This window comes from Pezoporus wallicus, unplaced genomic scaffold (genome assembly GCF_028554395.1).
Source record: "Pezoporus wallicus isolate ANWC-B61680 ecotype Strahan unplaced genomic scaffold, APGP_CSIRO_Pwel_v1 contig_11294, whole genome shotgun sequence".
NCBI classification, from domain to species: Eukaryota; Metazoa; Chordata; class Aves; order Psittaciformes; family Psittacidae; genus Pezoporus; species Pezoporus wallicus.
Window position 1 is genome coordinate 1 of NW_026638808.1, and position 27,611 is coordinate 27,611.

The 27,611-nt window shown below is 63.7% G+C and overlaps 1 protein-coding gene across 1 annotated transcript in view; it reads left to right on the top strand.

Annotated features, from left to right (window-relative positions):
- Nucleotides 1–255: 255 nt before the first annotated feature.
- Nucleotides 256–27,611, top strand: part of HSPG2 (heparan sulfate proteoglycan 2) — a gene marked incomplete at its 5' end in the record, with an annotated part of 41,897 nt that continues 14,541 nt past the window's right edge. The window contains 66 exons of the mRNA XM_057412646.1: nucleotides 256–409; nucleotides 491–549; nucleotides 1,018–1,178; nucleotides 1,325–1,450; nucleotides 1,878–2,138; nucleotides 2,213–2,332; nucleotides 2,409–2,540; nucleotides 4,521–4,665; nucleotides 5,403–5,551; nucleotides 5,631–5,777; nucleotides 5,842–6,005; nucleotides 6,092–6,268; nucleotides 7,034–7,230; nucleotides 7,311–7,458; nucleotides 7,547–7,674; nucleotides 7,773–7,859; nucleotides 7,943–8,001; nucleotides 8,089–8,156; nucleotides 8,678–8,818; nucleotides 10,035–10,211; nucleotides 10,296–10,475; nucleotides 10,556–10,674; nucleotides 11,346–11,457; nucleotides 11,546–11,659; nucleotides 11,746–11,873; nucleotides 11,951–12,037; nucleotides 12,139–12,188; nucleotides 12,283–12,371; nucleotides 12,456–12,596; nucleotides 12,698–12,889; nucleotides 13,538–13,630; nucleotides 13,716–13,796; nucleotides 13,871–14,101; nucleotides 14,606–14,719; nucleotides 14,808–14,935; nucleotides 15,020–15,106; nucleotides 16,645–16,871; nucleotides 16,961–17,071; nucleotides 17,151–17,251; nucleotides 18,434–18,614; nucleotides 19,093–19,152; nucleotides 19,351–19,473; nucleotides 19,571–19,711; nucleotides 20,332–20,474; nucleotides 20,562–20,697; nucleotides 20,784–20,929; nucleotides 21,027–21,165; nucleotides 21,243–21,397; nucleotides 21,523–21,661; nucleotides 21,784–21,935; nucleotides 22,120–22,258; nucleotides 22,388–22,545; nucleotides 23,687–23,825; nucleotides 23,905–24,056; nucleotides 24,243–24,381; nucleotides 24,456–24,607; nucleotides 24,688–24,826; nucleotides 24,905–25,056; nucleotides 25,153–25,291; nucleotides 25,374–25,525; nucleotides 25,618–25,756; nucleotides 25,844–25,987; nucleotides 26,062–26,196; nucleotides 26,745–26,926; nucleotides 27,006–27,198; nucleotides 27,288–27,467. Of these exons, the coding sequence (XP_057268629.1) occupies nucleotides 256–409; nucleotides 491–549; nucleotides 1,018–1,178; nucleotides 1,325–1,450; nucleotides 1,878–2,138; nucleotides 2,213–2,332; nucleotides 2,409–2,540; nucleotides 4,521–4,665; nucleotides 5,403–5,551; nucleotides 5,631–5,777; nucleotides 5,842–6,005; nucleotides 6,092–6,268; nucleotides 7,034–7,230; nucleotides 7,311–7,458; nucleotides 7,547–7,674; nucleotides 7,773–7,859; nucleotides 7,943–8,001; nucleotides 8,089–8,156; nucleotides 8,678–8,818; nucleotides 10,035–10,211; nucleotides 10,296–10,475; nucleotides 10,556–10,674; nucleotides 11,346–11,457; nucleotides 11,546–11,659; nucleotides 11,746–11,873; nucleotides 11,951–12,037; nucleotides 12,139–12,188; nucleotides 12,283–12,371; nucleotides 12,456–12,596; nucleotides 12,698–12,889; nucleotides 13,538–13,630; nucleotides 13,716–13,796; nucleotides 13,871–14,101; nucleotides 14,606–14,719; nucleotides 14,808–14,935; nucleotides 15,020–15,106; nucleotides 16,645–16,871; nucleotides 16,961–17,071; nucleotides 17,151–17,251; nucleotides 18,434–18,614; nucleotides 19,093–19,152; nucleotides 19,351–19,473; nucleotides 19,571–19,711; nucleotides 20,332–20,474; nucleotides 20,562–20,697; nucleotides 20,784–20,929; nucleotides 21,027–21,165; nucleotides 21,243–21,397; nucleotides 21,523–21,661; nucleotides 21,784–21,935; nucleotides 22,120–22,258; nucleotides 22,388–22,545; nucleotides 23,687–23,825; nucleotides 23,905–24,056; nucleotides 24,243–24,381; nucleotides 24,456–24,607; nucleotides 24,688–24,826; nucleotides 24,905–25,056; nucleotides 25,153–25,291; nucleotides 25,374–25,525; nucleotides 25,618–25,756; nucleotides 25,844–25,987; nucleotides 26,062–26,196; nucleotides 26,745–26,926; nucleotides 27,006–27,198; nucleotides 27,288–27,467 (9,134 nt within the window). The remainder of the gene's footprint in view (nucleotides 410–490; nucleotides 550–1,017; nucleotides 1,179–1,324; nucleotides 1,451–1,877; nucleotides 2,139–2,212; nucleotides 2,333–2,408; nucleotides 2,541–4,520; nucleotides 4,666–5,402; nucleotides 5,552–5,630; nucleotides 5,778–5,841; nucleotides 6,006–6,091; nucleotides 6,269–7,033; nucleotides 7,231–7,310; nucleotides 7,459–7,546; nucleotides 7,675–7,772; nucleotides 7,860–7,942; nucleotides 8,002–8,088; nucleotides 8,157–8,677; nucleotides 8,819–10,034; nucleotides 10,212–10,295; nucleotides 10,476–10,555; nucleotides 10,675–11,345; nucleotides 11,458–11,545; nucleotides 11,660–11,745; nucleotides 11,874–11,950; nucleotides 12,038–12,138; nucleotides 12,189–12,282; nucleotides 12,372–12,455; nucleotides 12,597–12,697; nucleotides 12,890–13,537; nucleotides 13,631–13,715; nucleotides 13,797–13,870; nucleotides 14,102–14,605; nucleotides 14,720–14,807; nucleotides 14,936–15,019; nucleotides 15,107–16,644; nucleotides 16,872–16,960; nucleotides 17,072–17,150; nucleotides 17,252–18,433; nucleotides 18,615–19,092; nucleotides 19,153–19,350; nucleotides 19,474–19,570; nucleotides 19,712–20,331; nucleotides 20,475–20,561; nucleotides 20,698–20,783; nucleotides 20,930–21,026; nucleotides 21,166–21,242; nucleotides 21,398–21,522; nucleotides 21,662–21,783; nucleotides 21,936–22,119; nucleotides 22,259–22,387; nucleotides 22,546–23,686; nucleotides 23,826–23,904; nucleotides 24,057–24,242; nucleotides 24,382–24,455; nucleotides 24,608–24,687; nucleotides 24,827–24,904; nucleotides 25,057–25,152; nucleotides 25,292–25,373; nucleotides 25,526–25,617; nucleotides 25,757–25,843; nucleotides 25,988–26,061; nucleotides 26,197–26,744; nucleotides 26,927–27,005; nucleotides 27,199–27,287; nucleotides 27,468–27,611) is intronic.

Here is a 27,611-nt window from a genome sequence, read left to right on the forward strand (position 1 = left end):
CACAGCTGGATATGGGGTCACAGCTGAATATGGGCAGTCACATCTGGTTATGGGGGTCACAGCTGGATATGGGGATTACAGCTGAATATGGGCAGTCACATCTGGTTATGGGGGTCACAGCTGGATATGGGGTCACAGCTGAATATGGGCAGTCACATCTTGTTATGGGGGTCACAGCTGGATATGGGGTCACAGCTGAATATGGGCAGTCACATCTGGTTATGGGGTGACGGGGGGGTATTTTTTGGGGTGCAGGTGCCTGTTTCTGACACCCCCCCCCGTTTCTTCCCCCCCCCCAGTTTACTTCCGGGCGCTGGTGAACTTCACCCACAGCATCGACTACAGCCGGCGCCTGGAGGACCCCGACTCCGAGGAGTTCCGGGAGATCTCAGAGGCCGTGGTGGATGCGGTCAGTTTAGGGGTGCTGGGGGGGGGGGGGCACCCATAGGAGCACCCTGACCCCCCTTGTTCTGCCCCCCCCACCCCTCAGCTGGAGTCCGAGTATTACAAGGTGCCCGGGGAGCAAATGGTCAGCGTGGTGTTCATCAAGTGAGATTTGGGGGGTCTGGGGGGGGGGTTGGGGGGCAAGGGAGGGCTGGGGTGGTTTGGGGGTGCAGGAGAGATTGGGATGGGGAGGATTGGGGGGGTTTGGGGTGTGTGTGGGGTGGATTTGTGCTGGGGAGTCTGGGGATCTAAAGGGGGATGGAGAGGTTTGGGGTGCAGGGGGTATTATGGGGATGGGGAGGTTTAGAGGGAGTTATGGAGGAGTTTTGGGGTGCAAGGGGGGATTTGGGCTGGTAAGTTTGGGGGTGCAGGAGAATGGGGGGGGCGCAGAGAGGTTTTTGGGGGGTGGGGTGTTGCCGGGGGTTGTTTGAGGGTGATGGGGATGTCTTGGGGATGCTGTGGGGGTTTTGGGGGTGCCGGGGATGTTTGTGGGTGCCGGGGGGGGGTTATGGGTGGCTGGTTTATGGGCTCAGGGTGGGTTTTGGGGTGCTGACCCCCCTTTGCCCCCCCCAGGGAGCTGGAGGGTGACGTGTTCGTGGAGCTGGATGTGGGCTCGGAGGGCAACGGGGACGAGCAGCAGCTCGGGGGGGTCCTGCGGGACCTCCTGGCCGGGGGCTCCATTGCCTCCTACATCACCTCCCCGCATGGCTTCCAGTTCCGGCGCCTGGGGGCCGGTCAGTGCCTGGGGGGGGCGGTGGTTGTGGGGCTCAGACCCCCCCATATCAACCCATGCCATGTCACGGTGTGCCTTGACGCCCCCCCCATAGCCGTTGGGGGCTGTTGGGGTTCACACTGACCATATTCCCCCCCCCCATCACAGTGACTCCCCATCCACGGCCCTGCACCGCCGCGGAGTTCACGTGCGGCAGCGGCGACTGCGTCCCCGGCGAGTACCGGTGCGACCGGCGGCACGACTGCCGCGACGGCTCCGACGAGCTCGGCTGCGGTGAGACCCCATAGCCCCCACGGCACCCCCATACCCCCCCCTGTGCCCCACAGACCTGCTGCAGCCCCAGACCCCCCCACCCATTCCCCCCTGTAACCCCCCTTATTACCCTCCCTAAGCCCCATACCCCCCCCAAAGTGCATCCTTATTTCCCCTTATAAGCCCCTCAGCACCCCCATATCCCACATAACCCCCCCATTTCTCCTTCTGCAATCTGATTTTCCCCTATCCCACATAACCCTTTGCACTGCACCCCCTCTAATCCCCCATGCACTCCCATTTCCCCCATAACTCCATCTCACCTCTATTTCCCCCCATAGCCCCCCCCCCAGTGCATCCCATTTCCCCTCTATGCCCCCAGAACCCTTCATTTCCCCTATACTCCCCCCTTGCCCCCTATTTCACCCCATAACCCCCATCCCCACAGACCCCTCCACACGGGTGCCCCCCACCACGTCCCGCCCGGCTGCCACCACGCGCCCGCTGAGCACCGCCACGGCCGCCATCACCCCAGCACCAGGGCGCCCCGGCACCCCCCGGCCCCCCAGCACCCCCCGGCCCCACAAGCCGCCGGTCGATGGGTGCCGGGCGGGAGAAGCCGCCTGTGCCAATGGGCGCTGCATCCCCCGTGACTACCTGTGCGATGGAGAGGCCGACTGCGCCGACGGCAGCGACGAGGAGGCTTGCGGTGAGCCCACGGCATCGCCATAGGGAGGGTGCCGGGGGCACCCATGGGTGCTGACCCCGTCCCTCATCACGCAGGCACCCCGTCCCCATGCGAACCCAACGAGTTCAAGTGCCGCAACGGGCACTGCGCGCTCAAGCTTTGGCGATGCGACGGCGAGAACGACTGCGGTGATGGCTCCGATGAGGCCGATTGCCGTGAGTGTGGCTGGGTTGGGGACACGGGGAGGGGGGGATGCGGTCGCGGCTGACGCGTGTCCTTGTCACCCTGCAGCCACCAAGGCGCCCGGCGCGGCGTGCGGGCCGGCAGAGTTCCGGTGCGTGGCCAGCGGGACCTGTATCCGTGCCAGTTACCAGTGCGACCGCGAGCCCGACTGCCCCGACCGCTCCGATGAGGTTGGCTGCGGTGAGTGACACCGGAGGGGATGCCATGGCTGGGGGGGACACGGCTCTGAGCTCCGGTTGGGGATGCTGTGCTGGGATGTGGTGTGGTGGCACTGGGATGGGGACTCTGTGCCAAGGGACCGGGATGGGGATGTTTTCCCTGGCGACCCCATGATGTGGCACTGGGGGGACTAGAGCCAGACACCCCCTGTGCCGGTGAGCCTGTGCCATGGCACTGGGATGGGGATATTGTGGGGACCCTGTGCCATGGGATGTTGTGCCCATGGAGCCTGTGCCGTGGCACAGGGCTGGGGATGCTGCGCCCAAGCTGTGCGGGGATGTGGTGTGGTGGCACTGGGATGGGGACTCTGTGCCAAGGGACCGGGATGGGGGCATCGTACCTGGAGACCCCATGCCATGGCACTGGGCTGGGGACATGGCACCGAGAGAGCCTGTGCCATGGGGCCATGGGCAGGGGTGGTGATGGGTGTCGCGGGCAGGGCCATGTCCTGGTGTAGGGTGATGACAGTGTTGTGGGTGGTGACAGTGCTGTGGGCAGGGCTGTGTCCCAGTGCAGAGTGGTGACGGTGTTGTGGGTTGTGGTGGGTGTTGCAGGTTGCTATGGGTGTTGCAGGCAGTGCTGTGTCCCGGTGCAGGGTTGTGATGGGTGTTATGGGTCGTGACGGTGTTGTGGGTTGTGACAGTGTTGTGACGGGTGTTGTGAGAAGTGCCATATCTCCGTGCAGGGTTGTGATGGTGTTGCGGGTTGTGACAGGTGTTGCGGGTTGTGACAGGTGTTGCGGGTTGCTATGGGTGTTGCAAGCAGTGCTGTGTCCCGATGCAGGGTTGTGATGGGTGTTGCAGGTTGTGACAGTGTTGTGGGTCGTAAAGGGTGTTGCAGGCAGGGCTGTGTCCCAGTGCAGGATGGTGATGGTGCTGCTGGTGGTGATGGGTGTCATGGACAGTGCCATGTCCCACTGCAGGGTGGTGATGGGTATTGCTAGTTGTGATGGGTGTTGAGGGCAGGGCCGTGTCCCGGTGCAGGGTGGTGACGGTGTTATAGGTTGTGATGGGTGTTGCAGGCAGTGCCATATCCCCATGTAGAGTGGTAATGGTGTTGCGGGTTGTGATGCCTGTTGCAGGCAGTGCCATGTCCCTGTGCAGGGTTGTGATGGGTGTTGCAGCTTGTGATGGTGTTGTGGGTTGTGATGGGTGTTGCAGGTTGTGCCAGTGTTGCAGGTTGTGATGGGTGTTGCAGGCAGTGCCATGTCCCGGTGCAGGGTTGTGATGGGTTGTGATGGGTATTGCAGGTTGAGACGGTGTTATGGGTTGTGATGGGTGTTGCGGGCAGTGCTGTGTCCCAGTGCAGGGTTGTGATGGGTGCTATGGGTTGTGATGGGTGTTGCAGGTAGTGACGGTGTTGTGGGTTGTGATGGGTGTTGCAGGTTGTGACGGTGTTGTGGGTTGTGATGGGTGTTGCGGGTTGTGACGGTGTTGCGGGTTGTGATGGGTGTTGCAGGCAGTGCCATGTCCCGGTGTTATGGGTTGTGATGGGTGTTGCAGGTTGTGACGGTGTTGTGGGTTGTGATGGGTGTTGCAGGTTGTGACGGGTGTTGCAGGTTGTGACGGTGTTGCGGGTTGTGATGGGTGTTGCAGGCAGTGCCATGTCCCGGTGTTATGGGTTGGTTGTGAGGTTGTGACGGTGTTGCAGGTTGTGATGTCCCGGTGTTGAGGGTTGTGATGGGTGTTGCGGGTTGTGATGGGTGTTGCAGGTTGTGACGGTGTTGAGGGTTGTGATGGGTGTTGCAGGTTGTGACGGTGTTGAGGGTTGTGGTGGGTGTTATGGGTTGTGATGGGTGTTGCAGGTTGTGACGGTGTTGTGGGTTGTGATGGGTGTTATGGGCAGTGCCGTGTCCTGGTGCAGGGTGGTGACGGTGTTGCGGGTGGTGACGGTGTTGCGGGTGGTGACGGTGTTGCGGGTGGTGACGGGTGTCGCGGGCAGTGCCCCCGCAGGTGGTGTCGCTGCCGCGGGACGCGGTGCGGGCCGTGCCGGGTCAGACTGTCACCTTCACGTGCGCGGCTACCGGCGTCCCCACGCCCATCGTCACCTGGCGCCTCAACTGGGGACACCCCCCCAGCAGCCACAGGTGGGCGGGGCCTAAAGGCTGATGGGAGGGGCAAGGGAGGGGCTTATGAATGGGGAGGGGCTTATGATTGGGGAGGGGCTTATGAATGGGGGGCTTATCAATGGGGAGGGGGCGTGGCCTGTGGAAGGGCGGAGCTTGTGGGTATTGGGGCCGAGGGGTGGGAGGGGGAGCGGGACTTGGGGCGGGGCTTGTGACGGTGGGAGGGGCTTTAGTGGGGGCGTGGTCTGTGGTAATGGGAGGGGCGAATGGTGGTGTATCAGAAAGGGGCGTGGCTTAGAGCCAGCGGGGCTGCGCGGTGGGCGTGGCTTATGCTTAGGGGCGGGGCTTGAGTGTGAGCAGGGCTGTGCTCTGGTGTACTGGGTGTACCGGTGTGCCTGTGTGCTGGGTGTACCGGGTATACCGGTGTGCCTATGTGCTGGGTGTACCCGTGTGCTGGGTGTACCAGGTGTCCTGGTGTGCCGGTGTGCTGGGTGTACCGGTGTGCCTGTGTGCTGGGTGTGCTGGGTGTACCGGTGTGCCCGTGTGCTGGGTGTACCAGGTGTACCGGTGTGCCCATGTGTTGAGTGTATCGGGTATACCGGTGTGCCTATGTGCTGGGTGTACCCGTGTGCCTGTGTGCTGGGTGTACCAGGTGTACTGGTGTGCCTATGTGTTGAGTGTACCAGTGTGCCCATGTGCTGGGTGTACCGGGTGTCCCGGTATCCTGGGTGCCTGGTGCCAGTCATGCCACCATGCAGAGTGTCAATTGTGAGCGAGGCCGGCCAGGGCACATTGACCATCCGTGACGTGAAAGAATCCGACCAAGGTGCCTACACCTGCGAGGCCATCAACACCCTGGGCATGGTGTTCGGCATCCCCGACAGCATCCTCACCGTCACCCGCCCCGGTGAGCATCCCTCCTCCCTGTGCCGTCCCCTCCACCATGCCGCTGTCACCATCACCCACTGTGTCCCCCCGCTCCGCAGGGCCATGCCCCGAGGGCCACTTCGAGGTGACGGGGACATCCCGCTGCCTGCCCTGCTTCTGCTTCGGTGTCACCACCTCCTGCCGCGCCACCGCCCGGCACCGGCACCGCCTGCGCCTGCGCTTCGACCGCCCTGGAGACTTCAAGGGTGAGCGATGGGGACAAGGGACAGGGGACAAGGGGCAGGGCAGGGGCTGAGCGTCTCCTCGCAGGTGTCAACGTGACGGTGCCGGCGGCGCCGTCCACACCGGTGCTCTCGGCCACCCAGCTCCACGTGGATGTGGGTTCTGAGGAATTCCAGCTCCTGGATCTGTCCCGACGCTTCCTGGCCCTCGATGCCTTCTGGGCACTGCCAAATGCATTCCTTGGGGACAAGGTGATACCGGGGTGGTGACGGGGATGGGGTGGGTTTGGGGCTGGGGTCGCCGGTGTGGAGGCTGCTGACAGCCCGCGGTGCTGCAGGTGGATGCCTACGGGGGAGCGCTGAGCTATGGGGTGCGGTACCGGCTGGGACGCGGCCCCCCCGAGCCCACCACACACCCCGATGTGGTGCTGCGGGGCCACGGGCGGCAGCTGCGGGCACGCGATGGGGACACCCAGCCCGACGTCCTCAACCGGCGGCACGTGCCCTTCACCGAGGTGGGGGGCACCGGCACGGGTGGTGGGGGTGATGGTGGTGGAAGGGTGGGAGCATCGTGGATGTGATGGTGGAAGGGTAATGGTGATGCTGGTGGTGGGGGGGGGGTGATGGTGGGAGGTTGGTGGCAGTGACGGTGTGTGGGTGATGGTGGTGATGGTGATGGTAGTGATGGGTGGGTGGTGGTGGTGGGGGAAGAAAGGATGGTGGTTGGTGGGTGTTGCTGGTGATCATGGGTGAGTGATAGTAGTGGTGGGAGGGTGATGCTGGTGATGGTGGGTGGGTGATGGTGGTGGTGAAAGTGTGATGGGAGCGTGATGGTGGTGGGTGGGTGACAGTGGTGGTGATGGTTGTGGTGATGGGTGGGTGATGGTGATGCTGGTAGTGGTTGTGGTGAAAGGGTGACGGTGGGAGCGTGATAGCAGTGATGGTGGGTGGGTGACAGTGGTGGTGATGGTTGTGGTGATGGGTAGGTGATGGTGATGCTGGTAATGGTGGTGGTGGTGGAAGGGTGATGGTCTTTGGGTGATGTTGGTGGTGACGGGTGTGTGATGGTGGTGGTGAAAGGGTGATGGTGGGAGCGTGGTAGCAGTGATGGTGGGTGGGTGACAGTGGCAGTGATGATGATGGTTGTGGTGATGGGTGGGTGATAGTAATGCTGGTAATGGTGGTGGTGGAAGGGTGACGGGTGTGTGCTGGTGGTGTCAGGTGGGTAATACCAGTGTTACCATCACCGCGGGGTGACACCGGTGTCACCATCCCCTCAGGACCGCTGGGAGGACGAGGAGGGCGCCCCGGTGAGCCGGGAGCTGCTGCTGCTGGTGCTGCAGGACCTGGAGGGCATCTTCATCCGCGCGGTGTACGACGGGCGCATGGCCAGCGTGGGGCTCAGCGACGTGGCCATGGACACCACCAGCACCACTGACACCGGCCTGGGGCCCGCCGGAGACGTCGAGGAGTGCAGGTGACGCTCGCGGCGAGGTGGGTGCCAGGCTCGGTGCCACCACCAGCCGCGACGGCACCATCACACCGCTGTGTCCCCAGGTGCCCCGTGGGCTACGCGGGGCTGTCGTGCCAGCGCTGTGCCAGCCGCTTCGAGCGGGTGACAAAGGGACCCTACCTGGGGACGTGCTCCGGCTGCGGCTGTCACGGGCACTCCAGCACCTGCGACCCCGTTTTTGGGCACTGCCTGGTGAGGAGCGGGGTGACAAGGGGACGGGGACGTGGTTTGGTGTCACCACCCCACCCCGTGCCATGTGTGTGTGTGTGTGTGTGTCCAGAACTGCCAGCACAACACCGAGGGGCCCCAGTGTGAGAAGTGCAAACCCGGCTTCTTCGGCGATGCCACCAAGGGCACAGCCACCGCGTGTCACCCGTGTCCTTGTCCCTACACGGAGCCGGCTCGGAGGTGGGTGACAGCCCCTGGGGACACCCCAAATCCCCCCCCCCTCCCCTTCCATAAGATGTCATCACCCCCCCGGTGTGTCCCCGTCGCTGTCACCGCAGGTTTTCGGAGTCGTGCTTCCTGGACACCGATGGACAAGCCACGTGTGACGCCTGCGCACCCGGTTACGCCGGGCGCCGCTGCGAGAGGTGACAGGGTTGGGGGGGGTCCCTCAACACCCCCCCGACACCAGAGACACCCCCCCCCCAACCCATCACCCCCGTCCCCATAGGTGCGCCCCGGGCTACGAGGGAGACCCCATCCAACCGGGCGGCAAGTGCACCCCCATCGGTGAGTTTTGGGGTGAACCCTTGCCCTATGGGTGCTCCCCCCCCACCCATGGGTGCCTCCTGCCCTCACCGTCGCTGCCCATCGCAGGTCAGGAGCTCATCAAGTGTGATGCCCGCGGGGGCAAGGATGAGGATGGTGGCACGTGTCGGTGTAAGGTGAGGGCAGGGCGCTGGGAGGGAGGTGATGGGGGCTCCTGTTCCCCCCTGCACCCAGTGGGATCCTCAATAGCACCCAGAGGGATCCCTGGGGTTCCCAGTCCAATCCCCCATGGCACCCAGTCTGACCCTGGCTACAGCACCCAATCTGATCCCTGGGGTACCCAGTCTGATCCCCCCAGCACCCACTCCAACCCCCCTATAACACCCAGTCTTATTCCTGGGGTACCCAATCCCATCCCCCTCAGCCCCCAGTCCACCCCTGCCCCATAGCACCCAGTCCAACCCCCATGGGACCCAGTCTGACCCCAGCTATGGTACCAATCTGATCTCTGGGGTTCCCAGTTCAATCTCCCATAGCACCCACTTTGACCCCATTGTCACACCCAACCAACCTCCCCCCAGCACCCAGTCCCACCATTTCCCAGTTCCCCCAGCACCAAACCGGTCCAATCCTCCCCAACCCCCCTATACCCCCCCCCCCCCCCCCCCCCCATAACCCCCGTGCCCCGTTGCCGCAGCCCAACGTGCGGGGCCGGCTCTGCGACTCCTGTGCCGCCGGCACGTTCCACCTGAGCGCGGCCAACGCCGAGGGCTGCCTGCCCTGCTTCTGCATGGGCGTCTCACGGCACTGCGCCAGCTCCGCCTGGAGCCGACACCAGGTACCACCATGGCCCAGGGCCACCGCGGGGTCGTGCCGGGCCCTGTTGCGAATGCCGCGCCATTTAGTGCCGTGTTGTGCCATGCAGTGCCATACCCTGCTGGGCCATTCTACCAGGCACGTCAAGCCATGCTGTCCCTTGCTGCCATGCCAAGTCATGCCATACTGCGTGGTGCCGTGTCTTGCCATGGCATGCAATGATTTCTATTGTCCTTGCAGTGTTGTGCCATGCCTTGCCATGCGGTTCCAAAGCATGCCGTAGAGTGTCTTGCCATGCCATGTTGTGCCGTGCCATGCCCTGCCTCACCGTGTCACACTGTGCCATGCCATGTTGTGCTGGAATGGCATTGTCATGCATAGCTATGCTGTGCCACATTGCGCTGTGCCGTGCCGTGCAGTGCTGTTATGCCATATAGCGCCATGCTGTGCTGTACCATTCATTGCTATGTTATGCCATATACTGCTATGCTGTGCCATGCTATGCGGTGCTGTTGTGCTACCCGATGCTGTGCCATGCCATGCATTGCTATGTTATGCCATATAGCGCCATGCTGTGCTGTGTCATGCATTGCCGTTGTGCCATATAGAGCCATGCTGTGCCATGCCATGCATTGCCGTTATGCCACATAGCACCATGCTGTGCCATGCCTTGCATTGCTGTTATGCCATATAGCACCATGCTGTGCCATGCCATGCATTGCTATGTTATGCCATATAGAGCCATGCTGTGCCATGCCATGCATTGCTGTTATGCCACATAGCACCATGCTGTGCCATGCCTTGCATTGCTGTTATGCCATATAGCACCATGCTGTGCCATGCCATGCATTGCTATGTTATGCCATATAGAGCCATGCTGTGCCATGCCATGCGGTGCTGTTATGCCATATAGAGCCATGCTGTGCTGTGCCGTGCATTGCCATTATGCCACATAGTGCCATGCTGTGCCATGCCATGCATTGCTGTTATGCCATATAGCACCATGCTGTGCCATGCCATGCATTGCTATGTTATGCCATATAGAGCCATGCTGTGCTGTGCCGTGCATTGCCATTATGCCACATAGTGCCATGCTGTGCCATGCCATGCATTGCTGTTATGCCACATAGCACCATGCTGTGCCATGCCATGCGGTGCCGTTGTGCTACCCCATGCTGTTCCATGTCTCACCGTGCCGTGCCATTCCTGCACCAAACCCCATCCCTGTCCCTCTCCAGGTCGCGCTCACCGCCGAGGACACGGCACCGCTGTCCCTGGCCACGGCAGCCGGGGCGCAGCCGGTGGGTGCCAGCGCCCGCTTCTCCTCGCCGCGGGAGCTGCTCTTCGACACCTTCCATGCGCTGCCCCGCGATGTCTACTACTGGGTGCTGCCCGCACCCTTCGCCGGGGACAAGGTGCCGGTGCCGGGGCCGGGGTTATGGGGAGGGACGCAATGGGTGCCCCCATGCCCGGCTGAGCCTCACGTCCCTGTCCCGCAGGTGACATCGTACGGCGGCGAGCTGCGGTTCACGGTGACGCACCGCGCGCCGGCGGGGGCACAACCGCTGCCGCGCCAGCCCCACGTCCTGCTGCAGGGCAACGGCATCCTCCTGGAGCACTTCTCCGACGCCAGCGTCCCCTCCGGCGTCCCCACCACCGTCACCGTGCCCATCCGCGAGGTGAGGGCCGGCCCCTGTGTCCCTTGCAATGGGGGGGGGAGACACACGACACCGTGGTCACCGCCCCGGTTGTGCCGCAGCGCGCCTGGCGCAGAGCGGATGGGCGCGAGGCCACGCGGGAGCATCTGCTGATGGCTCTGGCTGATGTCGAGCTCTTCATGATCCGGGCGTCCTATGCAGAGCAGACGGAGGAGAGCAGGTGCCGGGGACATGGGACATGGGGATGTGGGGCCGTGGGGATATGGGGACATAGGGAGATGGGGACACGGGGACATGGAGAGTTGGGGCCATGTGGATATAGGGATACAGGGACATGGGGCTATGGGATCATGGGGACACGGGGACATATTGAGATGGGGACACAGGCACATGGAACATGGGGATACAGGGACATGGGGAGTTGGGGCCATGTGGATATAGGGATAGGGAAACATGGGGCTTTGAGGTCATGGGGAGATGGGGACACAGAGACATGGAACATGGGGACATGGGGAGTTGGGGACATGTGGATATAGGGATACAGGGACATGGGGATATGGGGACAGAGACATGGGGAGGTGGGGATATGGGGACACAGGGACATGGGGGTATGGGTGCATGGGGTCATGGAGAAATGGGGATATGGGGACACAGGGAGATGGGGATATGGGTGCATGGGCACGTGGGGAGGTGGGGATACGAGGATACAGGGCCTTGGGGATATGGGGCCACAGGGACATGGGGATATGGGTGCATGGGGCCATGGGGGCATGAGAAAAGGGGGACATGTGGCTATAGGGACACAGGAACACGGTGACACGGGGACAGAGGGACATGGGGACCCCTGGCCACGGGCAGGCCGGGCAGTGGGGACGTCTCCTCTCCCTGCAGGCTGTCCGATGTCACCCTGGACGTGGCGGTGCCGCACGCCACCGGGCGCCCGCCGGCGCTGGAGGTGGAGGATTGCACGTGCCCGGCCGGGTACCGGGGGGCCTCCTGCCAGGTGAACCCCCCGCTCCCAGAGCCCCCTCCCCAGCACCTCAGGGGCAGCCACGTCACCCCCCCCCCTTGTCCCCATGTCCCCACCGCAGGACTGTGACACCGGCTACACCCGCAGCAGCGCCGGGCTCTACCTGGGCACGTGTGAGCCCTGCCAGTGCCACGGCCACGCCACCGAGTGCCACCCGGAGACCGGTGTCTGCCAGGTGAGCTGGGGACAGTGTGGGGACCCCCCCCCGGTACCCCCATGGCCGTGCCAGTGACAGCTTCCTCCTTGCATCCTCCTCTGCAGGGCTGCCGGGATCACACCGAAGGTCCCCAGTGTGACAAGTGCCAACCCGGCTACTACGGTGATGCCACCCGCGGCACCGCCGGCGACTGCCAGCCCTGTCCCTGCCATGGACCCCATGGGGAAAGCCAGTAGGTGCCACCCCCCGTGTCCCCTCCATCCCTGGGGACACCAATGGGGTCTCATCCTTCCCTTTGTCCCTCCATAGGGTGACCAAGACCTGCTTTGAAGACACGGATGGGCAGCCAACCTGCAGCGCCTGCGCCCCGGGGCACAGCGGGCGCCAGTGCCAGAGGTACCAGGGGACCCTGGGGGGGGGGGGGGGGGGGGTGTGGGGTGATTTATGGGGTGTAACCCCCCCTTCATTGGCTCTTCTTATCGGTGACCCCCCTGTAGGTGCTCGCCTGGGTACGTGGGGGACCCGCTGCGGGGGGAGCCGTGCCGAGGTGAGTGTCAAAGCAAAGGGGACGTGGTGGTGGCATTGGTGGGGGTCACGTTAACCCCTCTGTTTGTGTGTGTGTGTGTGGTGCCCCCCCCCAGAGCCAGGTGTCCCCGTGGGGCAGTGCCAATGTGACCCACGCGGCAGCACCGGCGAGGGCTGCGATGCCAATGGGCAGTGCCGCTGCAAGGTGAGCCCGGTGCCCCCATCCCCGTGTCCCCAAGCCCTGCGAGGGCAATGTCACCCCTGACGTGTGTCACCGTCCCCTGCACAGGCCAACGTGGAGGGGCCCCGCTGTGCCTCCTGCCGGCCCCATCACTTCCACCTGAGCGCGGACCAGGCGGCCGGGTGCCTGCCCTGCTTCTGCATGGGCATTGTCCAGCACTGCGCCAGCACCGGCTATGCCCGCGGCACCGTGAGTGACCCCCCCTTGTCCCTATGGTGTCCCCATGGTGTCCCCATGGCATCCCCATTGTGTCTCCAGCCCCTTGCTCACCCCTTACCCCCCCTCCATAGGTGCAGACGCGGTTCGGTGCCGGGGATGCTCAGGGCTTCGCGCTGGTGAACCGGCAGCGCAGCACCCGCGTGGGCTCCGGCTTCACGGTGCAGCCGGGGCCCCCCCAGCCCCACCTCAGCTACGGCCGCTTCGGGGACCTGCCCCCCGACTCCTACTACTGGCAGCTGCCGCCCCCCTACCAAGGGGACAAGGTGATGGGGGACCCCCCACCCCCAGGGACAGGGGTGCACCGGGAGCTCTGCCGGAGCCTCCCCTGTCCCCTGCCTCCCCCCTTTCCCTCCCCCCTTTTCCCTTCACCCCTTTTTCCTTCCTCATCCCTATCTCATCTCATCACCTTCCCTATCCCCATCCCCATTCCAATCCTCTCCCTTTCCCCCTCCTTCTCTGTCTCTTTCCATCTCCTTATTCCTCTCCCTCTTCCTTTTTCCTCTGCCTTCACTTTCCTCGTTCCCATCCTGTCCTGCCCCTTCCCTTTCCCGTTCCCATCCTGTTCCCATCCACATCTCTATCCTGTCCTGCCCATTCCCAATCCCATCCTCATCCCCATCCCCATTTCAATCCCATCCTGTCCCTTCCTTTTCCCATCCCATCCCGTTCCCATCCACATCCCTATCCTGTCCTGCCCGTTCCCAATCCCATCCTCATCCCCATCCCCATTTCCATCCCATCCTACCCCTTCCCATTCCCATCCCATCCTGTTCCTATCCACATCCCTATCCTGACCTGCCCATTCCCAATCGCATCCCACCCCCATCCCTATCCCCATCCGACTCTTCCCCTTCCCATCCCAATCCTTTTCCCCATCCCAATCCTGATCTCATCCCACCATCTCCCCATAGGTGGGCTCCTACGGCGGACGCCTCCGCTACACCCTCACCTACACACCGGGGGGGCAGGGAGCCCCCCTGCCTGACGCCGACATCCAGATCACGGTACGGGGGTGCCGGGGTCAGTGGGACACCACAGGGTCACACCAGGACCCCCCCTTAACCCCTTCTGTCCCCCCTGTCCCCACAGGGCAACGACATCACTCTGGTGGCCCATCAGCCCGACCTGCCTCCAGGCACCCCCCAGCCCTTCGAGATCGTATTCCGGGAGGTAGGAGGGGTCCCTGGGGTCCTGCAGAGCCCCCGTGTCCCCCGCGACACCCCCTGACACCCCCCTGCCCGCAGCAATACTGGCAGCGCCCGGATGGACAACCGGCGACACGGGAGCATCTCCTGATGGCTTTGGCCGACCTGGATGAGATCCTCATCCGAGCCACCTACTCCACCAGCACGGCCGCATCCGGCATCGCCGATGTCTCCATGGACGTGGCCGTGCCGCCCCAGCCCGGCCTCCCCCCGGCCCTCGAGGTGGAGGAATGCCGCTGCCCCCCCGGGTACCACGGGCTGTCCTGCCAGGTGAGCCCCTGCATCCATCAGCATCCCCCTGCATCCCTCAGCATCCCCCTGCATCCCTCAGCATCCCCCTGCATCCCCCTGCATCCCTCAGCATCCTCCTGCATCCCTCAGCATCCTCCTGCATCCCTCAGCATCCCTCAGCGTCCCTCAGCATCCCCCTGCATCCCTCAGCATCCCTCAGCATCCCCCAGCATCCACCTGCATCCCTTCCCATCCCTCAGCATCCCTCAGCATCCTCCTGCATCCCTCAGAATTCCCATTCATCCCTCAGCATTCCCCTGCATCCCACTGCATCCCTCAGCATCCCTCAGTATCCCCCTGCATCCCTCAGAATTCCCATTCATCCCTCAGCATCCCTCAGCATCTCCCTGCATCCCTCAGCATCCCTCAGCAACCCCCTGCATCCCTCAGCATCCCCTTGCATCCCCACAACCCTTCCCAGGGGTGTTTTGGGGGTATCATAACACTGACCCCCCCCCCCCTTTTTCTTCCTCTCCCCACCAGGACTGTGCCCCCGGTTACACCCGCACCGGGGGGGGGCTGTACCTGGGGCACTGTGAGCTCTGTGAGTGCAATGGGCATTCCGAGAGCTGCCACCCCGAGAGCGGCGTCTGCTCCGTAAGGCTTCACATTGAGCGTGTTTTTGGGGGGGTCTGGGGGTGTCATCCCACCCCTGACCCCCCCAGTGTGTGTTGTCCCCCCCCAGGGATGCCTGCACAACACAGCAGGGGACTTCTGTGACCAATGTGCCCCTGGGTTCTATGGGGATGCCACCGCTGGTACCCCCGAGGACTGCCAGCCCTGTGCCTGTCCCCTCCCGTACCCCGAGAACCAGTGAGTGCCGGTGCTGGGCTGGGGGTGCTGGTGGGGGGGAGCGGACAGGATGTGTCCCCACCTCATCCATGTGTCCCAATCCAGGTTCTCCAGGACCTGTGAGAGTTTGGAGGGCGGTGGGTACCGCTGCACCGCCTGTGAGCCGGGATACACCGGGCAGTACTGTGAGCGGTGAGCATCCGCACCCCAAACACATCCGATAGACCCACCCCCAAAACACACCCCCAAACCACACCCTGATGGGGTCACCCCATGTACCCACCCCCAAACCATACCCTGATGGGGTCACTCCATGTACCTACCCCCAAAACACCCCCCCAAAACACACCCTGATGGGGTCACCCCATGTACCCACCCCCAAACCACACCCTGGTGGGGTCACCCCATGTGCCCACCCCCAAACCATACCCTGATGGGGTCACCCCATGTACCCCACCAAACCCTCCCTGATGGGGTCACCCCATGTACCCACCCCCAAAGCACACCCCCAAAACACACCCCCAAACCCACCCTGATGGGATCACCCCATGTACCTACCCCCAAAACACCCTCCCAAAACACACCCTGATGGGGTCACCCCATGTACCCACCCCCAAACTCTCCCTGATGGGGTCACCCACGCACCCACCCCCAAACCACACCCCCAAACCCTCCCTGATGGGGTCACCCCATGTCCCCACCCCCAAAACACACTCCCAAATCCCACCCTGATGGGGTCATCCCGTGTACCCACCCCCAAAACCCATCCTGATGGGGTCACCCCAACATACCCACCCCAAAGTGCTTACCTCAATGTTCTTCTGCTGCATCCACCCTATAGACCCACCCTGATGTACTCACCCTGATATACCCACCCCAAAATATTCACCCTTATGAGCTCACCCTAATACATGCAACCTCATGGACTCACCCCGATATGTGCATCTCGACGTACCCACCCCAAAGTGCTCACCCCAATATATCCAACCCAATAGAGTCACCCCAGTATATGAACCCTGTTACACCCACCCCAATATACCCAACCCATTAGAGTCACCCCAATATATGAACCCTGTTACACCCACCCCAATATACCCAACCCATTAGAGTCACCCCAATATATGAACCCTGTTACACCCACCCCAATATACCCAACCCAATAGAGTCACCCCAATATATGAACCCTGTTATACTCACCCCAATATACCCAACCCAATAGAATCACCCCAATATATGAACCCTGATATACTCACCCCAATATTCCCAATCCAATAGTTACCCCAATATATGAACCCTGCTATACTCACCCCAATATTCCCAACCCAATAGTTACCCCAATATATGAACCCTGCTATACTCACCCCAATATTCCCAATCCAATAGTTACCCCAATATATGAACCCTGCTATACTCACCCCAATATTCCCAACCCAATAGTTACCCCAATATATGAACCCTGCTATACTCACCCCAATATTCCCAATCCAATAGAGTCACCCCAATATATGAACCCTGATATACTCACCCCAATATTCCCAATCCAATAGTTACCCCAATATATGAACCCTGCTATACTCACCCCAATATACCCAACCCAATAGAGTCACCCCAATACATGGACCCTGATACACCCACCCCAATATACCCCCCAATACACCCGCCCTGCCATTCCCCCCAGTACACACACCCCAATGCACCCCTCAACCCCTCCTCACCCCTTGTCCCCACAGCTGTGCCCCCGGCTATGTGGGTGACCCATCGGTGCCCGGGCAGGGCTGTGTCCCGGTGGGTCCCCCGGTGCCGCTGGCCGTCCGCGTGCACCCACCGCGCACCGCGGTGGCCCAGGGCAGCGCCGTCACCCTGCGGTGCCAGGCCACCGGGGACCCCCCTTTCTACTACCACTGGGCACGGGAAGACGGGAGACCCCTCCCCGAGGGTGCCCAGAGCCGGCAGCAAGGTATGGGGTGGCACTGGGGTGTCCCCAAGGTGTGTGTGTGTAGGGGGGGATGTGGGGTGTCACACACGTGTGTGTGTGTGTCCCCAAAGGTGAGGAGCTGCACTTTGCCAGCATCCAGCCCTCCGAAGCCGGGGTCTACATCTGCTCCTGCCGCAACCTGCGGCACAGCAACGCCAGCCGCGCCGAGGTCATCGTCACCGGTGGGTCACGGTCACCCCGGGGACCCTCGCTGTGGGGCGGGGGGCAGCAGTGGGGCTGAGCTCTCCTCTCTCGGCATAGAGACCCCTGGCAAACCCATCACCGTCACCGTGGAGGAGAAGCGGGTGCAGCGGGTGAAGCCCGGGGCCGATGTCACCTTCGTCTGCACCGCCAAGAGCAAGGTGAGCATGGGGGCACCTTTGGGTGGGCATGGGGTGTGCAGGTCATGGGGACACCCCTGGGTGCCCATGGGGGTGTGCAGGGCATGGGGACACCTTTGGGTGGGCATGGGGTGTGCAGGGCATGGGGACACCCCTGGGTGCCCATGGGGGTGTGCAGGGCATGGGGACACCCCCTGGGGACCCCTGGGTGCCCATGGGGGTGTGCAGGGCATGGGGACACCTTTGGGTGGGCATGGGGTGTGCAGGGCATGGGGACACCCCTGGGTGCCCATGGGGGTGTGCAGGGCATGGGGACACCCCTGGGAGCCCATGGGGGTGTGCAGGGTATGGGGACACCTCTGGGTGCCCATGGGGTGTGCAGGGCATGGGGGCACTTTTGGGTGCCCATGGGGTGTGCGGGGCATGGGGACACCTCTGGGTGCCCATGGGGTGTGCAGGGCATGGGGGCACTTTTGGGTGCCCATGGGGTGTGCAGGGTATGGGGACACCTCTGGGTGGGCATGGGGGTGTGCAGGTCATGGGGACACCCCTGGGTGCCCATGGGGTGTGCAGGGTATGGGGACACCTCTGGGTGCCCATGGGGGTGTGCAGGTCATGGGGACACCCCTGGGTGCCCATGGGGTGTGCAGGGTATGGGGACACCTTTGGGTGCCCATGGGGGTGTGCAGGTCATGGGGACACCCCTGGGTGCCCATGGGGTGTGCAGGGCATGGGGACACCTCTGGGTGCCCATGGGGGTGTGCAGGACACAGGGACACCCTTGGGTGCCCAGCCAGTCCTATGGGCCCCCAAGCACCCTCAGGTGCCCATGTTTCTCTGTGGGACACCCCTAGGTTCCCACAGGAGCATATAGGGACAACCCTTTGTGCCCATGGGGATGTACAGGGCATGGGAACACACTTGGATGCCTATGGGGCTATGCAGGGCACCCCTGGGTGCCCACCTGGTCACACAGGACGCATGAGGACTCCTAAGTGCCCATAGGGTCCCAGAGGACACAGGGACACCCTTGGGTGCCCAGCCACCCCTCTGGGCCCCCCAAACACCCTCGGGTGCCCATATATCTCTATGGCAGAGGCTGGGTGCTCCATGGGTGCCCGGATGGGTGTGCAGCCCCAGCAGCCCCCTGCGCATGCCCATCCCGGTAGCCTCAGGCCTGCCCCTGTCCCGTTCCCCCCCCAGTCTCCTGCCTACACTCTGGTGTGGACGCGGCAGAACCACGGCTCGCTGCCGGCGGGGGCCGTGGACTTCAATGGCATCCTGACCCTGCGGCGCGTGCGGCCCGAGGACGCCGGCGTCTACGTCTGCACCGGCTCCAACATGCTGGACATGGACGAGGGCACCGCCACGCTCTACGTGCAGGGTGAGCCGTGGTGATGGGCACCCCAGAGCCCAGGCACCGGGGTGATGGGCACAGCCAGCACGCAGATGCCAACACGTGATGGGCATCCAGACCCTGGGTGCGCTTGGTGCCGTGAAGCCACGGTGAGGGACAGGCTTGGCACCCAGACACCACGGGGATGGGCCCTGTGAGTGCCCAGACAGTGGGGTGATGGGTCTGCTCGTTGCCCAGATGCCAGGGTGATGGGCACACTTGGTGATTAGGCGCCAAGGTGATGGGTATTCTGGGTGCCTTGATGCTGGGATGATGGGCTTGCTGGCTGCCCAGGCACTGGGGTGATGGGCAAGCTCAGTGCCCAGATGCCAGGGTGATGGGCAGACCCACCATGTAGATACCGGGGTGATGGGCACAGTTGGCTCTCAGAGGCTGGGTCACTGGGGTAGTGTAGTGCCCAGACACCCGGGTGATGGGCTCCCCTGACAGCCGCATCCTCTTGCAGCACCCTCCAAGACTCAGATGTTTTATGGCCCCGTTGAGTTCATGGAAGGGCACAGACCGGGTAAGTCCCCTTGTGGAGGGGCCTGGGGGGGTCCACGTGCTGCCCCCCACCCACTGCATGCCGGGGTTTCACCGTGCACCCCACTGTGCACTGCACCACGCCATCCCCCCCACCCTGCTTCCCACTGCTCCAGCACCGTGGGGGGGTGCCCCCGGCCAGCCCTGACCCCCCCCCCTCCCCACCCCGGTGTCACCGCAGCCGGCACCGCCGCAGCCCCCACCGCCGCCGTGGAGCCGGCGCAGCTGAGCGTGGCACCGGGGCAGCCGGCAGAGTTCCGCTGCGTGGGCACCGGCAGCCCCCTGCCCACCCTCGAGTGGCTCGGTAGGTGCCTGCGGGGATGGGGGCTCACTGCGGTACCGGGCTCGGGGATGTTGTGATGGGGGTGACACCGGGCTGTGTCCCGTTCCCCCCCCCACAGGAGCGCTGCCACCACGGGCTGTGGTCCATGGGGGGACGCTGCGGTTCAGCGCCGTGGAGCCGGCGGATGAAGGGCACTACATGTGCCGGGCACGCAGCAGCGCCGGGCAGCACACGGCACGGGCCTTCCTCCATGTGCAAGGTGAGTGCTGTCCCCCTTGTCCTGGTTATCTTTATCATCCTCATCATCCCTGTCACCCCCATCATCCTCATCACTGTTATCACCTACATCACCCCCCCTTGGCCCCATCATCCCTGTCACCCCTGTGGTCCCCATCATCCCTGTCACGGATCTCCATCATCCCCATCGTCTGCATTGTCCCCATCACTCCCATCGTCCCCATCACCATCATCCCTGTCGTTTCCCATCATCCACTGCCCTCATCACCATCATCCCACCATCACCATCACCATCATCCCACCATCACCATCATCCACTGCCCTCATCACCATCATCCCACCATCACCATCATCCACTGCCCTCATCACCATCATCCCACCATCACCATCATCCACTGCCCTCATCACCATCATCCCACCATCACCATCATCCACTGCCCTCATCACCATCATCCCACCATCACCATCCACCAGACACTATCCCCAGTGTTGCCATCATCCTTGTCACCACCATCACCCCTGTCACCCCCCATTGTCCCCATCATCCCCACGACCCCCATCACCTCCATCCTCCCCTTCATCCCCTGTTGTCCCCATCACCTGCATCACTCCCATCACCCTGGTGCCCTCCTGTCCCTACAGGCACCAACGCACCGCAGGTGCAGGTGAGCCCGGAGCAGACAGAGGTGCAGGAGGGCTCCACGGTGCGGCTCTACTGCCGGGTCTCGGGGTCACCCACCGCCACCATCACCTGGGAGAAACAGGGGGGCACCCTGCCGCCGCAGGTGAGCCGGGCACCAGCACCCTTGGGTGCTCCCGGGGGTGGTGTGTGTGCCCCGTGGGTGCCGCTCACAACCGCTCTTGTGCCGCAGTCCCGCACTGAACACGGTGACATCGCCACGCTGGTCATCCCCGCCGTGACAGCGGCCGATGGGGGCATCTACCTCTGTGTGGGCACCAGCGCCGCGGGCACGGCTCGCGCTGCCATCGAGGTGGTGGTGGTGCCAGGTGAGGAGGGTGTGGAGCATCAGTGGGGTTTGGGGTGGTTCTGGGGGGCCACAACCCACCCGTGTCCCCCCTTTTTCCCCATGCAGGGTCCGCACCGCCCGTGCGCATCGAGTCCTCATCCCCATCCGTCACCGAGGGGCAGACCCTGGACCTCGACTGCGTGGTGGCCGGAGCCGGTGCCACCACCGTGACGTGGCACAAGCGCGGTGGCTCCCTGCCCGCCGGGCACCAGGTAAGGCACCGGCAGCACTGGTGATACCGGCAGCACCGCACATCCTGCTCTGGGCGACACCCCGCTGTGTGACACCAACGCATGTCCCCAACCGCAGGTCTCAGGGTCCCGGCTCCGTGTCCCCCATGTCACAGCGGCTGACTCAGGGGAGTACGTGTGCCGGGCGAGCATGGGGACCACCATCCGGGAGGCGTCCGTCACCGTCACCGTCATGCCTAGATCCGGCTCATCCTATGGTGAGACCGGGCTCGGTGGCACCAGCAGGGATGTGCTGGTCCCAGAGCGGGGTTCATGGCTCTGTCCTTCCCCCCAGGACCACCAGCTTCGGGTGTCCCCATCCGCATCGATGCGTCTTCATCCACCGTGGCCGAGGGACAGACCCTGGACCTCAACTGTGTGGTGGCCGGGCAGGGACAGGCCACTGTCACCTGGTACAAGCGCGGGGGGTCCCTCCCGGCCAAGCACCAGGTAGGGGACATGGGCAGGATGACACCAATGGGGGTGCTTGGGGTTGATGCATGGCCCCGTGCAAGTCCTGGTGGCCCCATGGAAGCCCAAATACCCCCGGTGACCCCGGTGTCCCCTCCCCATAGGTGTCCGGCTCCCGGCTGCGGTTGCTGCAGGTGACAGCGGCTGACTCGGGCGAGTACGTGTGCCGGGTGACCAGCGGGGCCAGCACCAAGGAGAGCGCGGTGATGGTGACCATCCAGCCCAGCGGGGCCAGCACCTACCGTGAGTGGGGACCGGAGGGGTGACAGTGCCAGCGGGAAGGGGGCACTGACCATGGCTCCTGTGCCCGTGCCGGTGGGGAGCTGCTGTTGTCACTGGTGTCACCTTCTTGCCTCGGTCCCCAGCTGCGGGCAGCACGACCCCGCTGCGCATCGAGTCCCCGTCCTCTGCTGTGGCTGAGGGACAGAGCCTGGACCTCAACTGCGTCATCGCCAGCCCCGCACAGGCCACTGTCACCTGGTACAAGCGTGGGGGGTCCCTCCCAGCCAAGCACCAGGTAGGGGACATGGAGGGGATGGCACCAGCGGGGCTGGTTGGGGTTCACCTATGGCCCCATCAAGCTCTGGTGGCCCTACACAAGCCCACAGTAGCCCATGGAAGCCCAAATGGCCCCATACAACCCCCAGCAGCCCCACGGAAGCCCAAATAGCGCCGGTGACCCCCATGTCCCCTCCCCATAGGTGTCCGGCTCCCGGCTGCGGCTGCTGCAGGTGACAGCGGCCGACTCCGGTGAGTACGTGTGCCGGGTGACCAGCGGGGCCAGCACCAAGGAGACCTCCATCGTGGTGACCATCCAGCCCAGCGGGGCCAGCACCTACCGTGAGTGGGGACCGGAGGGGCCAGGGGACGTTGTCCACGGGTGGGTGAGCATTGTCCTGTGGTGGATTTGGCTATGGGATGAATCGTTCCCTGTGGAAGACACCATCTGTATCCCATCTCGGTCCCCAGCTGCGGGCAGCACGACCCCGCTGCGCATCGAGTCCTCGTCCTTGTCATCGCCCGTGCCCGAGGGACAGAGCCTGGACCTCAACTGCGTCATCGCCAGCCCCGCACAGGCCACTGTCACCTGGTACAAGCGCGGGGGGACCCTCCCAGCCAAGCACCAGGTAGGGGACATGGAGGGGATGGCACCAACAGGGTTGGTTGGGGTTGATGCATGGCCCTGTGCAAGCCCTGGTGGCCCCATGGAAGCTCAGATGGCCCATTCGAGGTCAGGTTGCCCATGCAAGTCCAAATGGCCCCATTCAAGCCCAGGTTGCTCATGCAAGACCAAGTGACCCCATATAAGCCCTGGTGGCCCCATTCAATTCCTGTTGGTTCCATGCAAGCCCAGGTGGACCATGCAATGCCAGGTGGTCCCATGCAAGCCCATGTTGCCCATACAAGACCAAGCAACCTCATATAGGTCCAGGTGGTCCGTGGAAGACCAAGTGACCCCATATAAGCCCAGGTGGCCCATGGAAGACCAATTGACCCCATATAAGCCCAGGTGGCCCATTCAAGCCCAAGTGGCCAATGGAAGACCAAGTGACCCCATATAAGCCCAGGTGGCCCCATTCAAGCCCAAGTGTCCAATGGAAGACCAAGTGACCCCATATAAACCCAGGTGGCCCCTTCAAGCCCAAGTGGCTCATGGAAGACCAAGTGACCCCATATAAGCCCAGGTGGCCCATGGAAGACCAATTGACCCCATATAAGCCCAGGTGGCCCCATTCAAGCCCAAGTGGCCAATGGAAGACCAAGTGACCCCATATAAGCCCAGGTAGCCCCATTCAATCCCAAGTGTCCAATGGAAGACCAAATGACCCCATATAAACCCAGGTGGCCCCTTCAAGCCCAAGTGTCCAATGGAAGACCAAGTGACCCCATATAAACCTAGGTGGCCCCATTCAAGCCCAAGTGACCCCATATAAACCCAGGTGGCCCCTTCAAGCCCAAGTGGCCCATGGAAGCCCAAGTGACCCCATATAAGCCCAGGTGGCCCATGGAAGACCAAGTGACCCCATATAAGCCCAGGTGGCTCCATTCAAGCCCAAGTGGCCAATGGAAGACCAAGTGACCCCATATCAGCCCAGGTAGCCCCATTCAAGCCCAAGTGGCCAGTGGAAGACCAAGTGACCCCATATAAGCCCAGGTGGCCCATGGAAGCTGAGGTGGCTTGTGCAAGCTCAAGTGGCCTTGTGCAATCCCAGATGGCCCCATGCAAGCACTGGTAGCCCCAGTGACCCCCATGTCCCCTCCCCATAGGTGTCCGGCTCCCGGCTGCGGCTGCTGCAGGTGACAGCGGCCGACTCGGGCGAGTACGTGTGCCGGGTGACCAGCGGGGCCAGCACCAAGGAGACCTCCATCGTGGTGACCATCCAGCCCAGCGGGGCCAGCACCTACCGTGAGTGGGGACCGGAGTGGACACGGGACCAGGGGACCATGCGTGGGCCTTGGGGTGACTCTTCCATCTCTGTGCCCAGCTGCTGGTGTCACCCCCCCGGTGCGCATCGAGTCCTCGTCCTCCTCGGTGGCCGAGGGACAGACCCTGGACCTCAACTGCATCGTGGCCGGGCAGGGACAGGCCACTGTCACCTGGTACAAGCGTGGGGGGACCCTCCCGGCCAAGCACCAGGTAGGGGACATGGAGGGGATGGCATCAATTGGTTGGGGTTGATGCATGGCCCTGGTGGCCCCATTCAAACCCAGGTGGCCCCGTTCAAGCCCAAAGGAGCATTTTGGGGTGGAAAAGTGATTTTTGGGGGGCTTGAGGGGTCTGGGTCCCTCTCCTCATGTGTCACCCCCCCCCCCCCCCCCCCAGGTGTCGGGCACCCGCCTGCGCATCCCACAGGTGACAGCGGCCGACTCGGGGGAGTACGTGTGCAGGGTGACAACGGGCGGCATCCCACACGAGACGTCCCTCATCGTCACCATCCAGAGCAGCGCCGGCTCCTCCTACGGTACCAGGGACGGGTGGGAGGTGACACGGGGACACGATGGGGACACGGAGCTGACTCCTCCATTGACTCCCCAGCCGTCGGCGTCACCCCCCCGGTGAGGATTGAGACCTCGTCCGCTGCCGTCACCGAGGGACAGACCCTGGACCTCAACTGCATGGTGGCCGGACAGGGGCACCCCCACGTCACCTGGTACCGGCGCGGTGGGGCTTTGCCCCCCAACAGCCAGGTAGGGCAATGGGATGGGGGGGGGGGGCGTGGCATCACCCCATGGGGCGCAGCCCCACATCGATGTGTCCCCATCCGCAGGTATCGGGGACCCGCCTGCGCCTCGCTCAGGTGGCAGTGGCCGATTCGGGGGAGTACGTGTGCAGGGTGACCCTGGGCAGTGCCACGCAGGAGGCGTCCGTCATCGTCACCGTGCCCAGCAGCGCCGGCACCTATTACCGTGAGTGCGGGCAAGAGGGCAGCGCATGGGGACACCCGGTGCCACCCCGGTGCCAAGCATCTCCCCCCATCACTGCAGCCTCCAGCGTGTCCCAGCCCCTCCGCATCGAGTCCTTGTCCTCGGCCATCGCTGAGGGACAGGTCCTGGACCTCAACTGCGTGGTGGCAGGGTCCGGTCCCACCACCGTGACGTGGTACAAGCGCGGCGGCTCCCTGCCCGCCGGACACCAGGTAAGGGTGCGTTGGTACGGGGGGGGGGGTGTCACCCTGTGTTCATCCTGTTCTGTGCTCTGTGGTGCTGACTTGTCCCCACGTTGTCCCCTCGAGGTGTCGGGCTCCCGCCTGCGCATCCCCCAGGTGACAGCAGCCGATTCAGGGGAGTACGTGTGCAGGGTGACATCGGGTGGCATCACGCAGGAGACGTCCCTCGTCGTCACCATCGATGATGGAGCCAACCCATCCCACTGTGAGTGCCCCCCTCCAGGGGACGGGGCCCTGGCCGGTGCCGGGGACCAGTGGGGACGTTCACCCTTCACCCTGCCCCGCAGCCACCGGTGTCACGTCCCCCATCCGCATCGAGTCCTCCGCATCCTCCGTCACCGAGGGACAGACCCTGGACCTGGACTGCGTGGTGGCCGGGCAGGGCCAAGCCACCATCACCTGGTACAAGCGTGGGGGGGCCCTCCCGGCCAAGCACCAGGTCTGTGGGGTTGTGATGGGGTGGGGGACGGTGGCTGTGGGTGATGCCACCACCACCACCACCACCACCACCTCTTGCCATCGTGTCCCCAGATGTCGGGGTCGCGCCTGCGCCTGTCCCAGCTCTCGGTGGCTGATTCGGGGGAGTACGTGTGCCGGGCTGACACGGGCAGCGTGTCCCGCGAGGCCACCGTCACCGTTACCGTCACCTCCCGGGACAGCTCCAGCTACCGTGAGTGCGGCCACGGGGCAAGGCAAGATGCCGGGGGGGAGATACAGGGGACGTGGGTGACCTCGTGGCTTCCCGTTGTCCCTGCAGGCCTGCAGAGCCCCATCATCTCCATCGACCCGCACAGCATGGCGGTGGCACCGGGTGAGGATGCCACCTTCAAGTGCCGCGTCCACGACGGCGCCCGGCCCGTCAACATCACTTGGCGGATGGGACCTGGCCAACATTTCCAAGGTATGGTGGTGCCCAGGGTGGCCCCGATGCCATCTCCAAGGTGGCCCCGGTGCTCATGGCTCCTCCTCGCCCAGACAATGTGAAGATCAGCGCCAACGGCTCCGTCATCTCCATCACCGGTGCCCATGTGAGCAACCAGGGTGCCTATCACTGCGTGGCTTCCAACCGCTTTGGTGTTGCTAGCAGCGTTGTCAACCTCCTGGTGCAAGGTGAGAGGTGGCCCTGTCCCTGTCCCCTTCAGATGCCCCTGGGGTGGTGGTGTCCCCATACCTATGTCCTTCATGGGCTCCAGGTGCCCTAGGGTGGTGGTGTCCCTGCTCCAGTCCAGTCTCCATACTGGTATCCTCCATGTGCTCCAGACACTGCTGGGGTGATGGTGTCCCTATCCTCGTGGCCATGCTTCAGGTGCTCCTGGAATGGTGGTGCCCAGGTCCCCATGCTGATATCCTCCCTGGGCTCCAGATGCTCCTGGGATGGTGGCGTCCCCATCCCCATGTCTTCCATGGGCTCCAGATGCTCCTGGGATGGTGGTGTCCCCATCCCTATGTCCTCCATTGGCTCCAGATGCTCCTGGGATGGTGGTGTCCCCATCCCCATGTCCTCCATTGGCTCCAGATGCTCCTGGGATGGTGGTGTCCCCATCCCTATGCTGATGTCCCCCACATGCTCCAGATACCCCTTAGTGACGTTGTCCCCAAGGCCACTCCATCACCCTTAGTGCTGGCATCCCCATCCCTGCACTGATCTCCTCCTCCAGGTGCCCCCACGGTGTCGGTGATGCCACCAGGCCCCGTGTCGGTGAAGGAGGGCAAATCCCTGAGCCTGGAGTGCCTGGGCCGGGGCGAGCCACGACCGCTGGTGCGCTGGAGCCGGCTGGGCTCCCGGCAGAAGGTGGAGCACCAGACACTGCTGCACATGGACAGCCAGGCCATCCTGCAGGTCAGCGGGGGTGCCGATGGGTGCTGATGGGTGCCCATGGGTGCCCGGGGCTCACCACCACCCTGTCCCCACCACCCAGCTCTCACCAGCCAAGCCGGAGCACGCCGGCACCTACGTCTGCACCGCGCACAGCGCCCTGGGCTCGGCGCAGGCACGGGTGGACGTCACCGTGGAGTCAGCGCAGCGGCACCCGGGTGCCCCCGAGGTCTCGGTGCCTGCCGCTGTCACCGTGGTGGCCGGGGACACGGCCACGCTGCACTGCACGGCCAGAGGTACGGCAGAGGATGGATGCAGGAGGGTGGCGGTGATGGAGGGGTCGGCGCCCTGATGCCGCGGTGACGGGCGGCGGTGTTGCCCGTAGGGGACCCGGAGCCCCGCATTGAGTGGTCGAAGCTGCGGGCGCCGCTGCCGTGGCAGCACCGGGTGGTGAACGGGACGCTGGTGATCCCCCGCGCCGCGCAGCAGGACTCGGGGCAGTACATCTGCAACGCTACCAGTGCCGCCGGTGCCACCGAGGCCTTCGTCACCCTCGACGTGGAGAGTAAGGGGGTGCCAGGGCGTCGGGGTGCCCCTGGGTCCTTGCAGCCATCTCCATTGTCTCCTTTGCTCCCACCATTGCCATCACCCATCTGTGGCTCCTCTCTGTCCTTTCTCAGCATGTGGCCGTCTCCATCCCATCCCATCC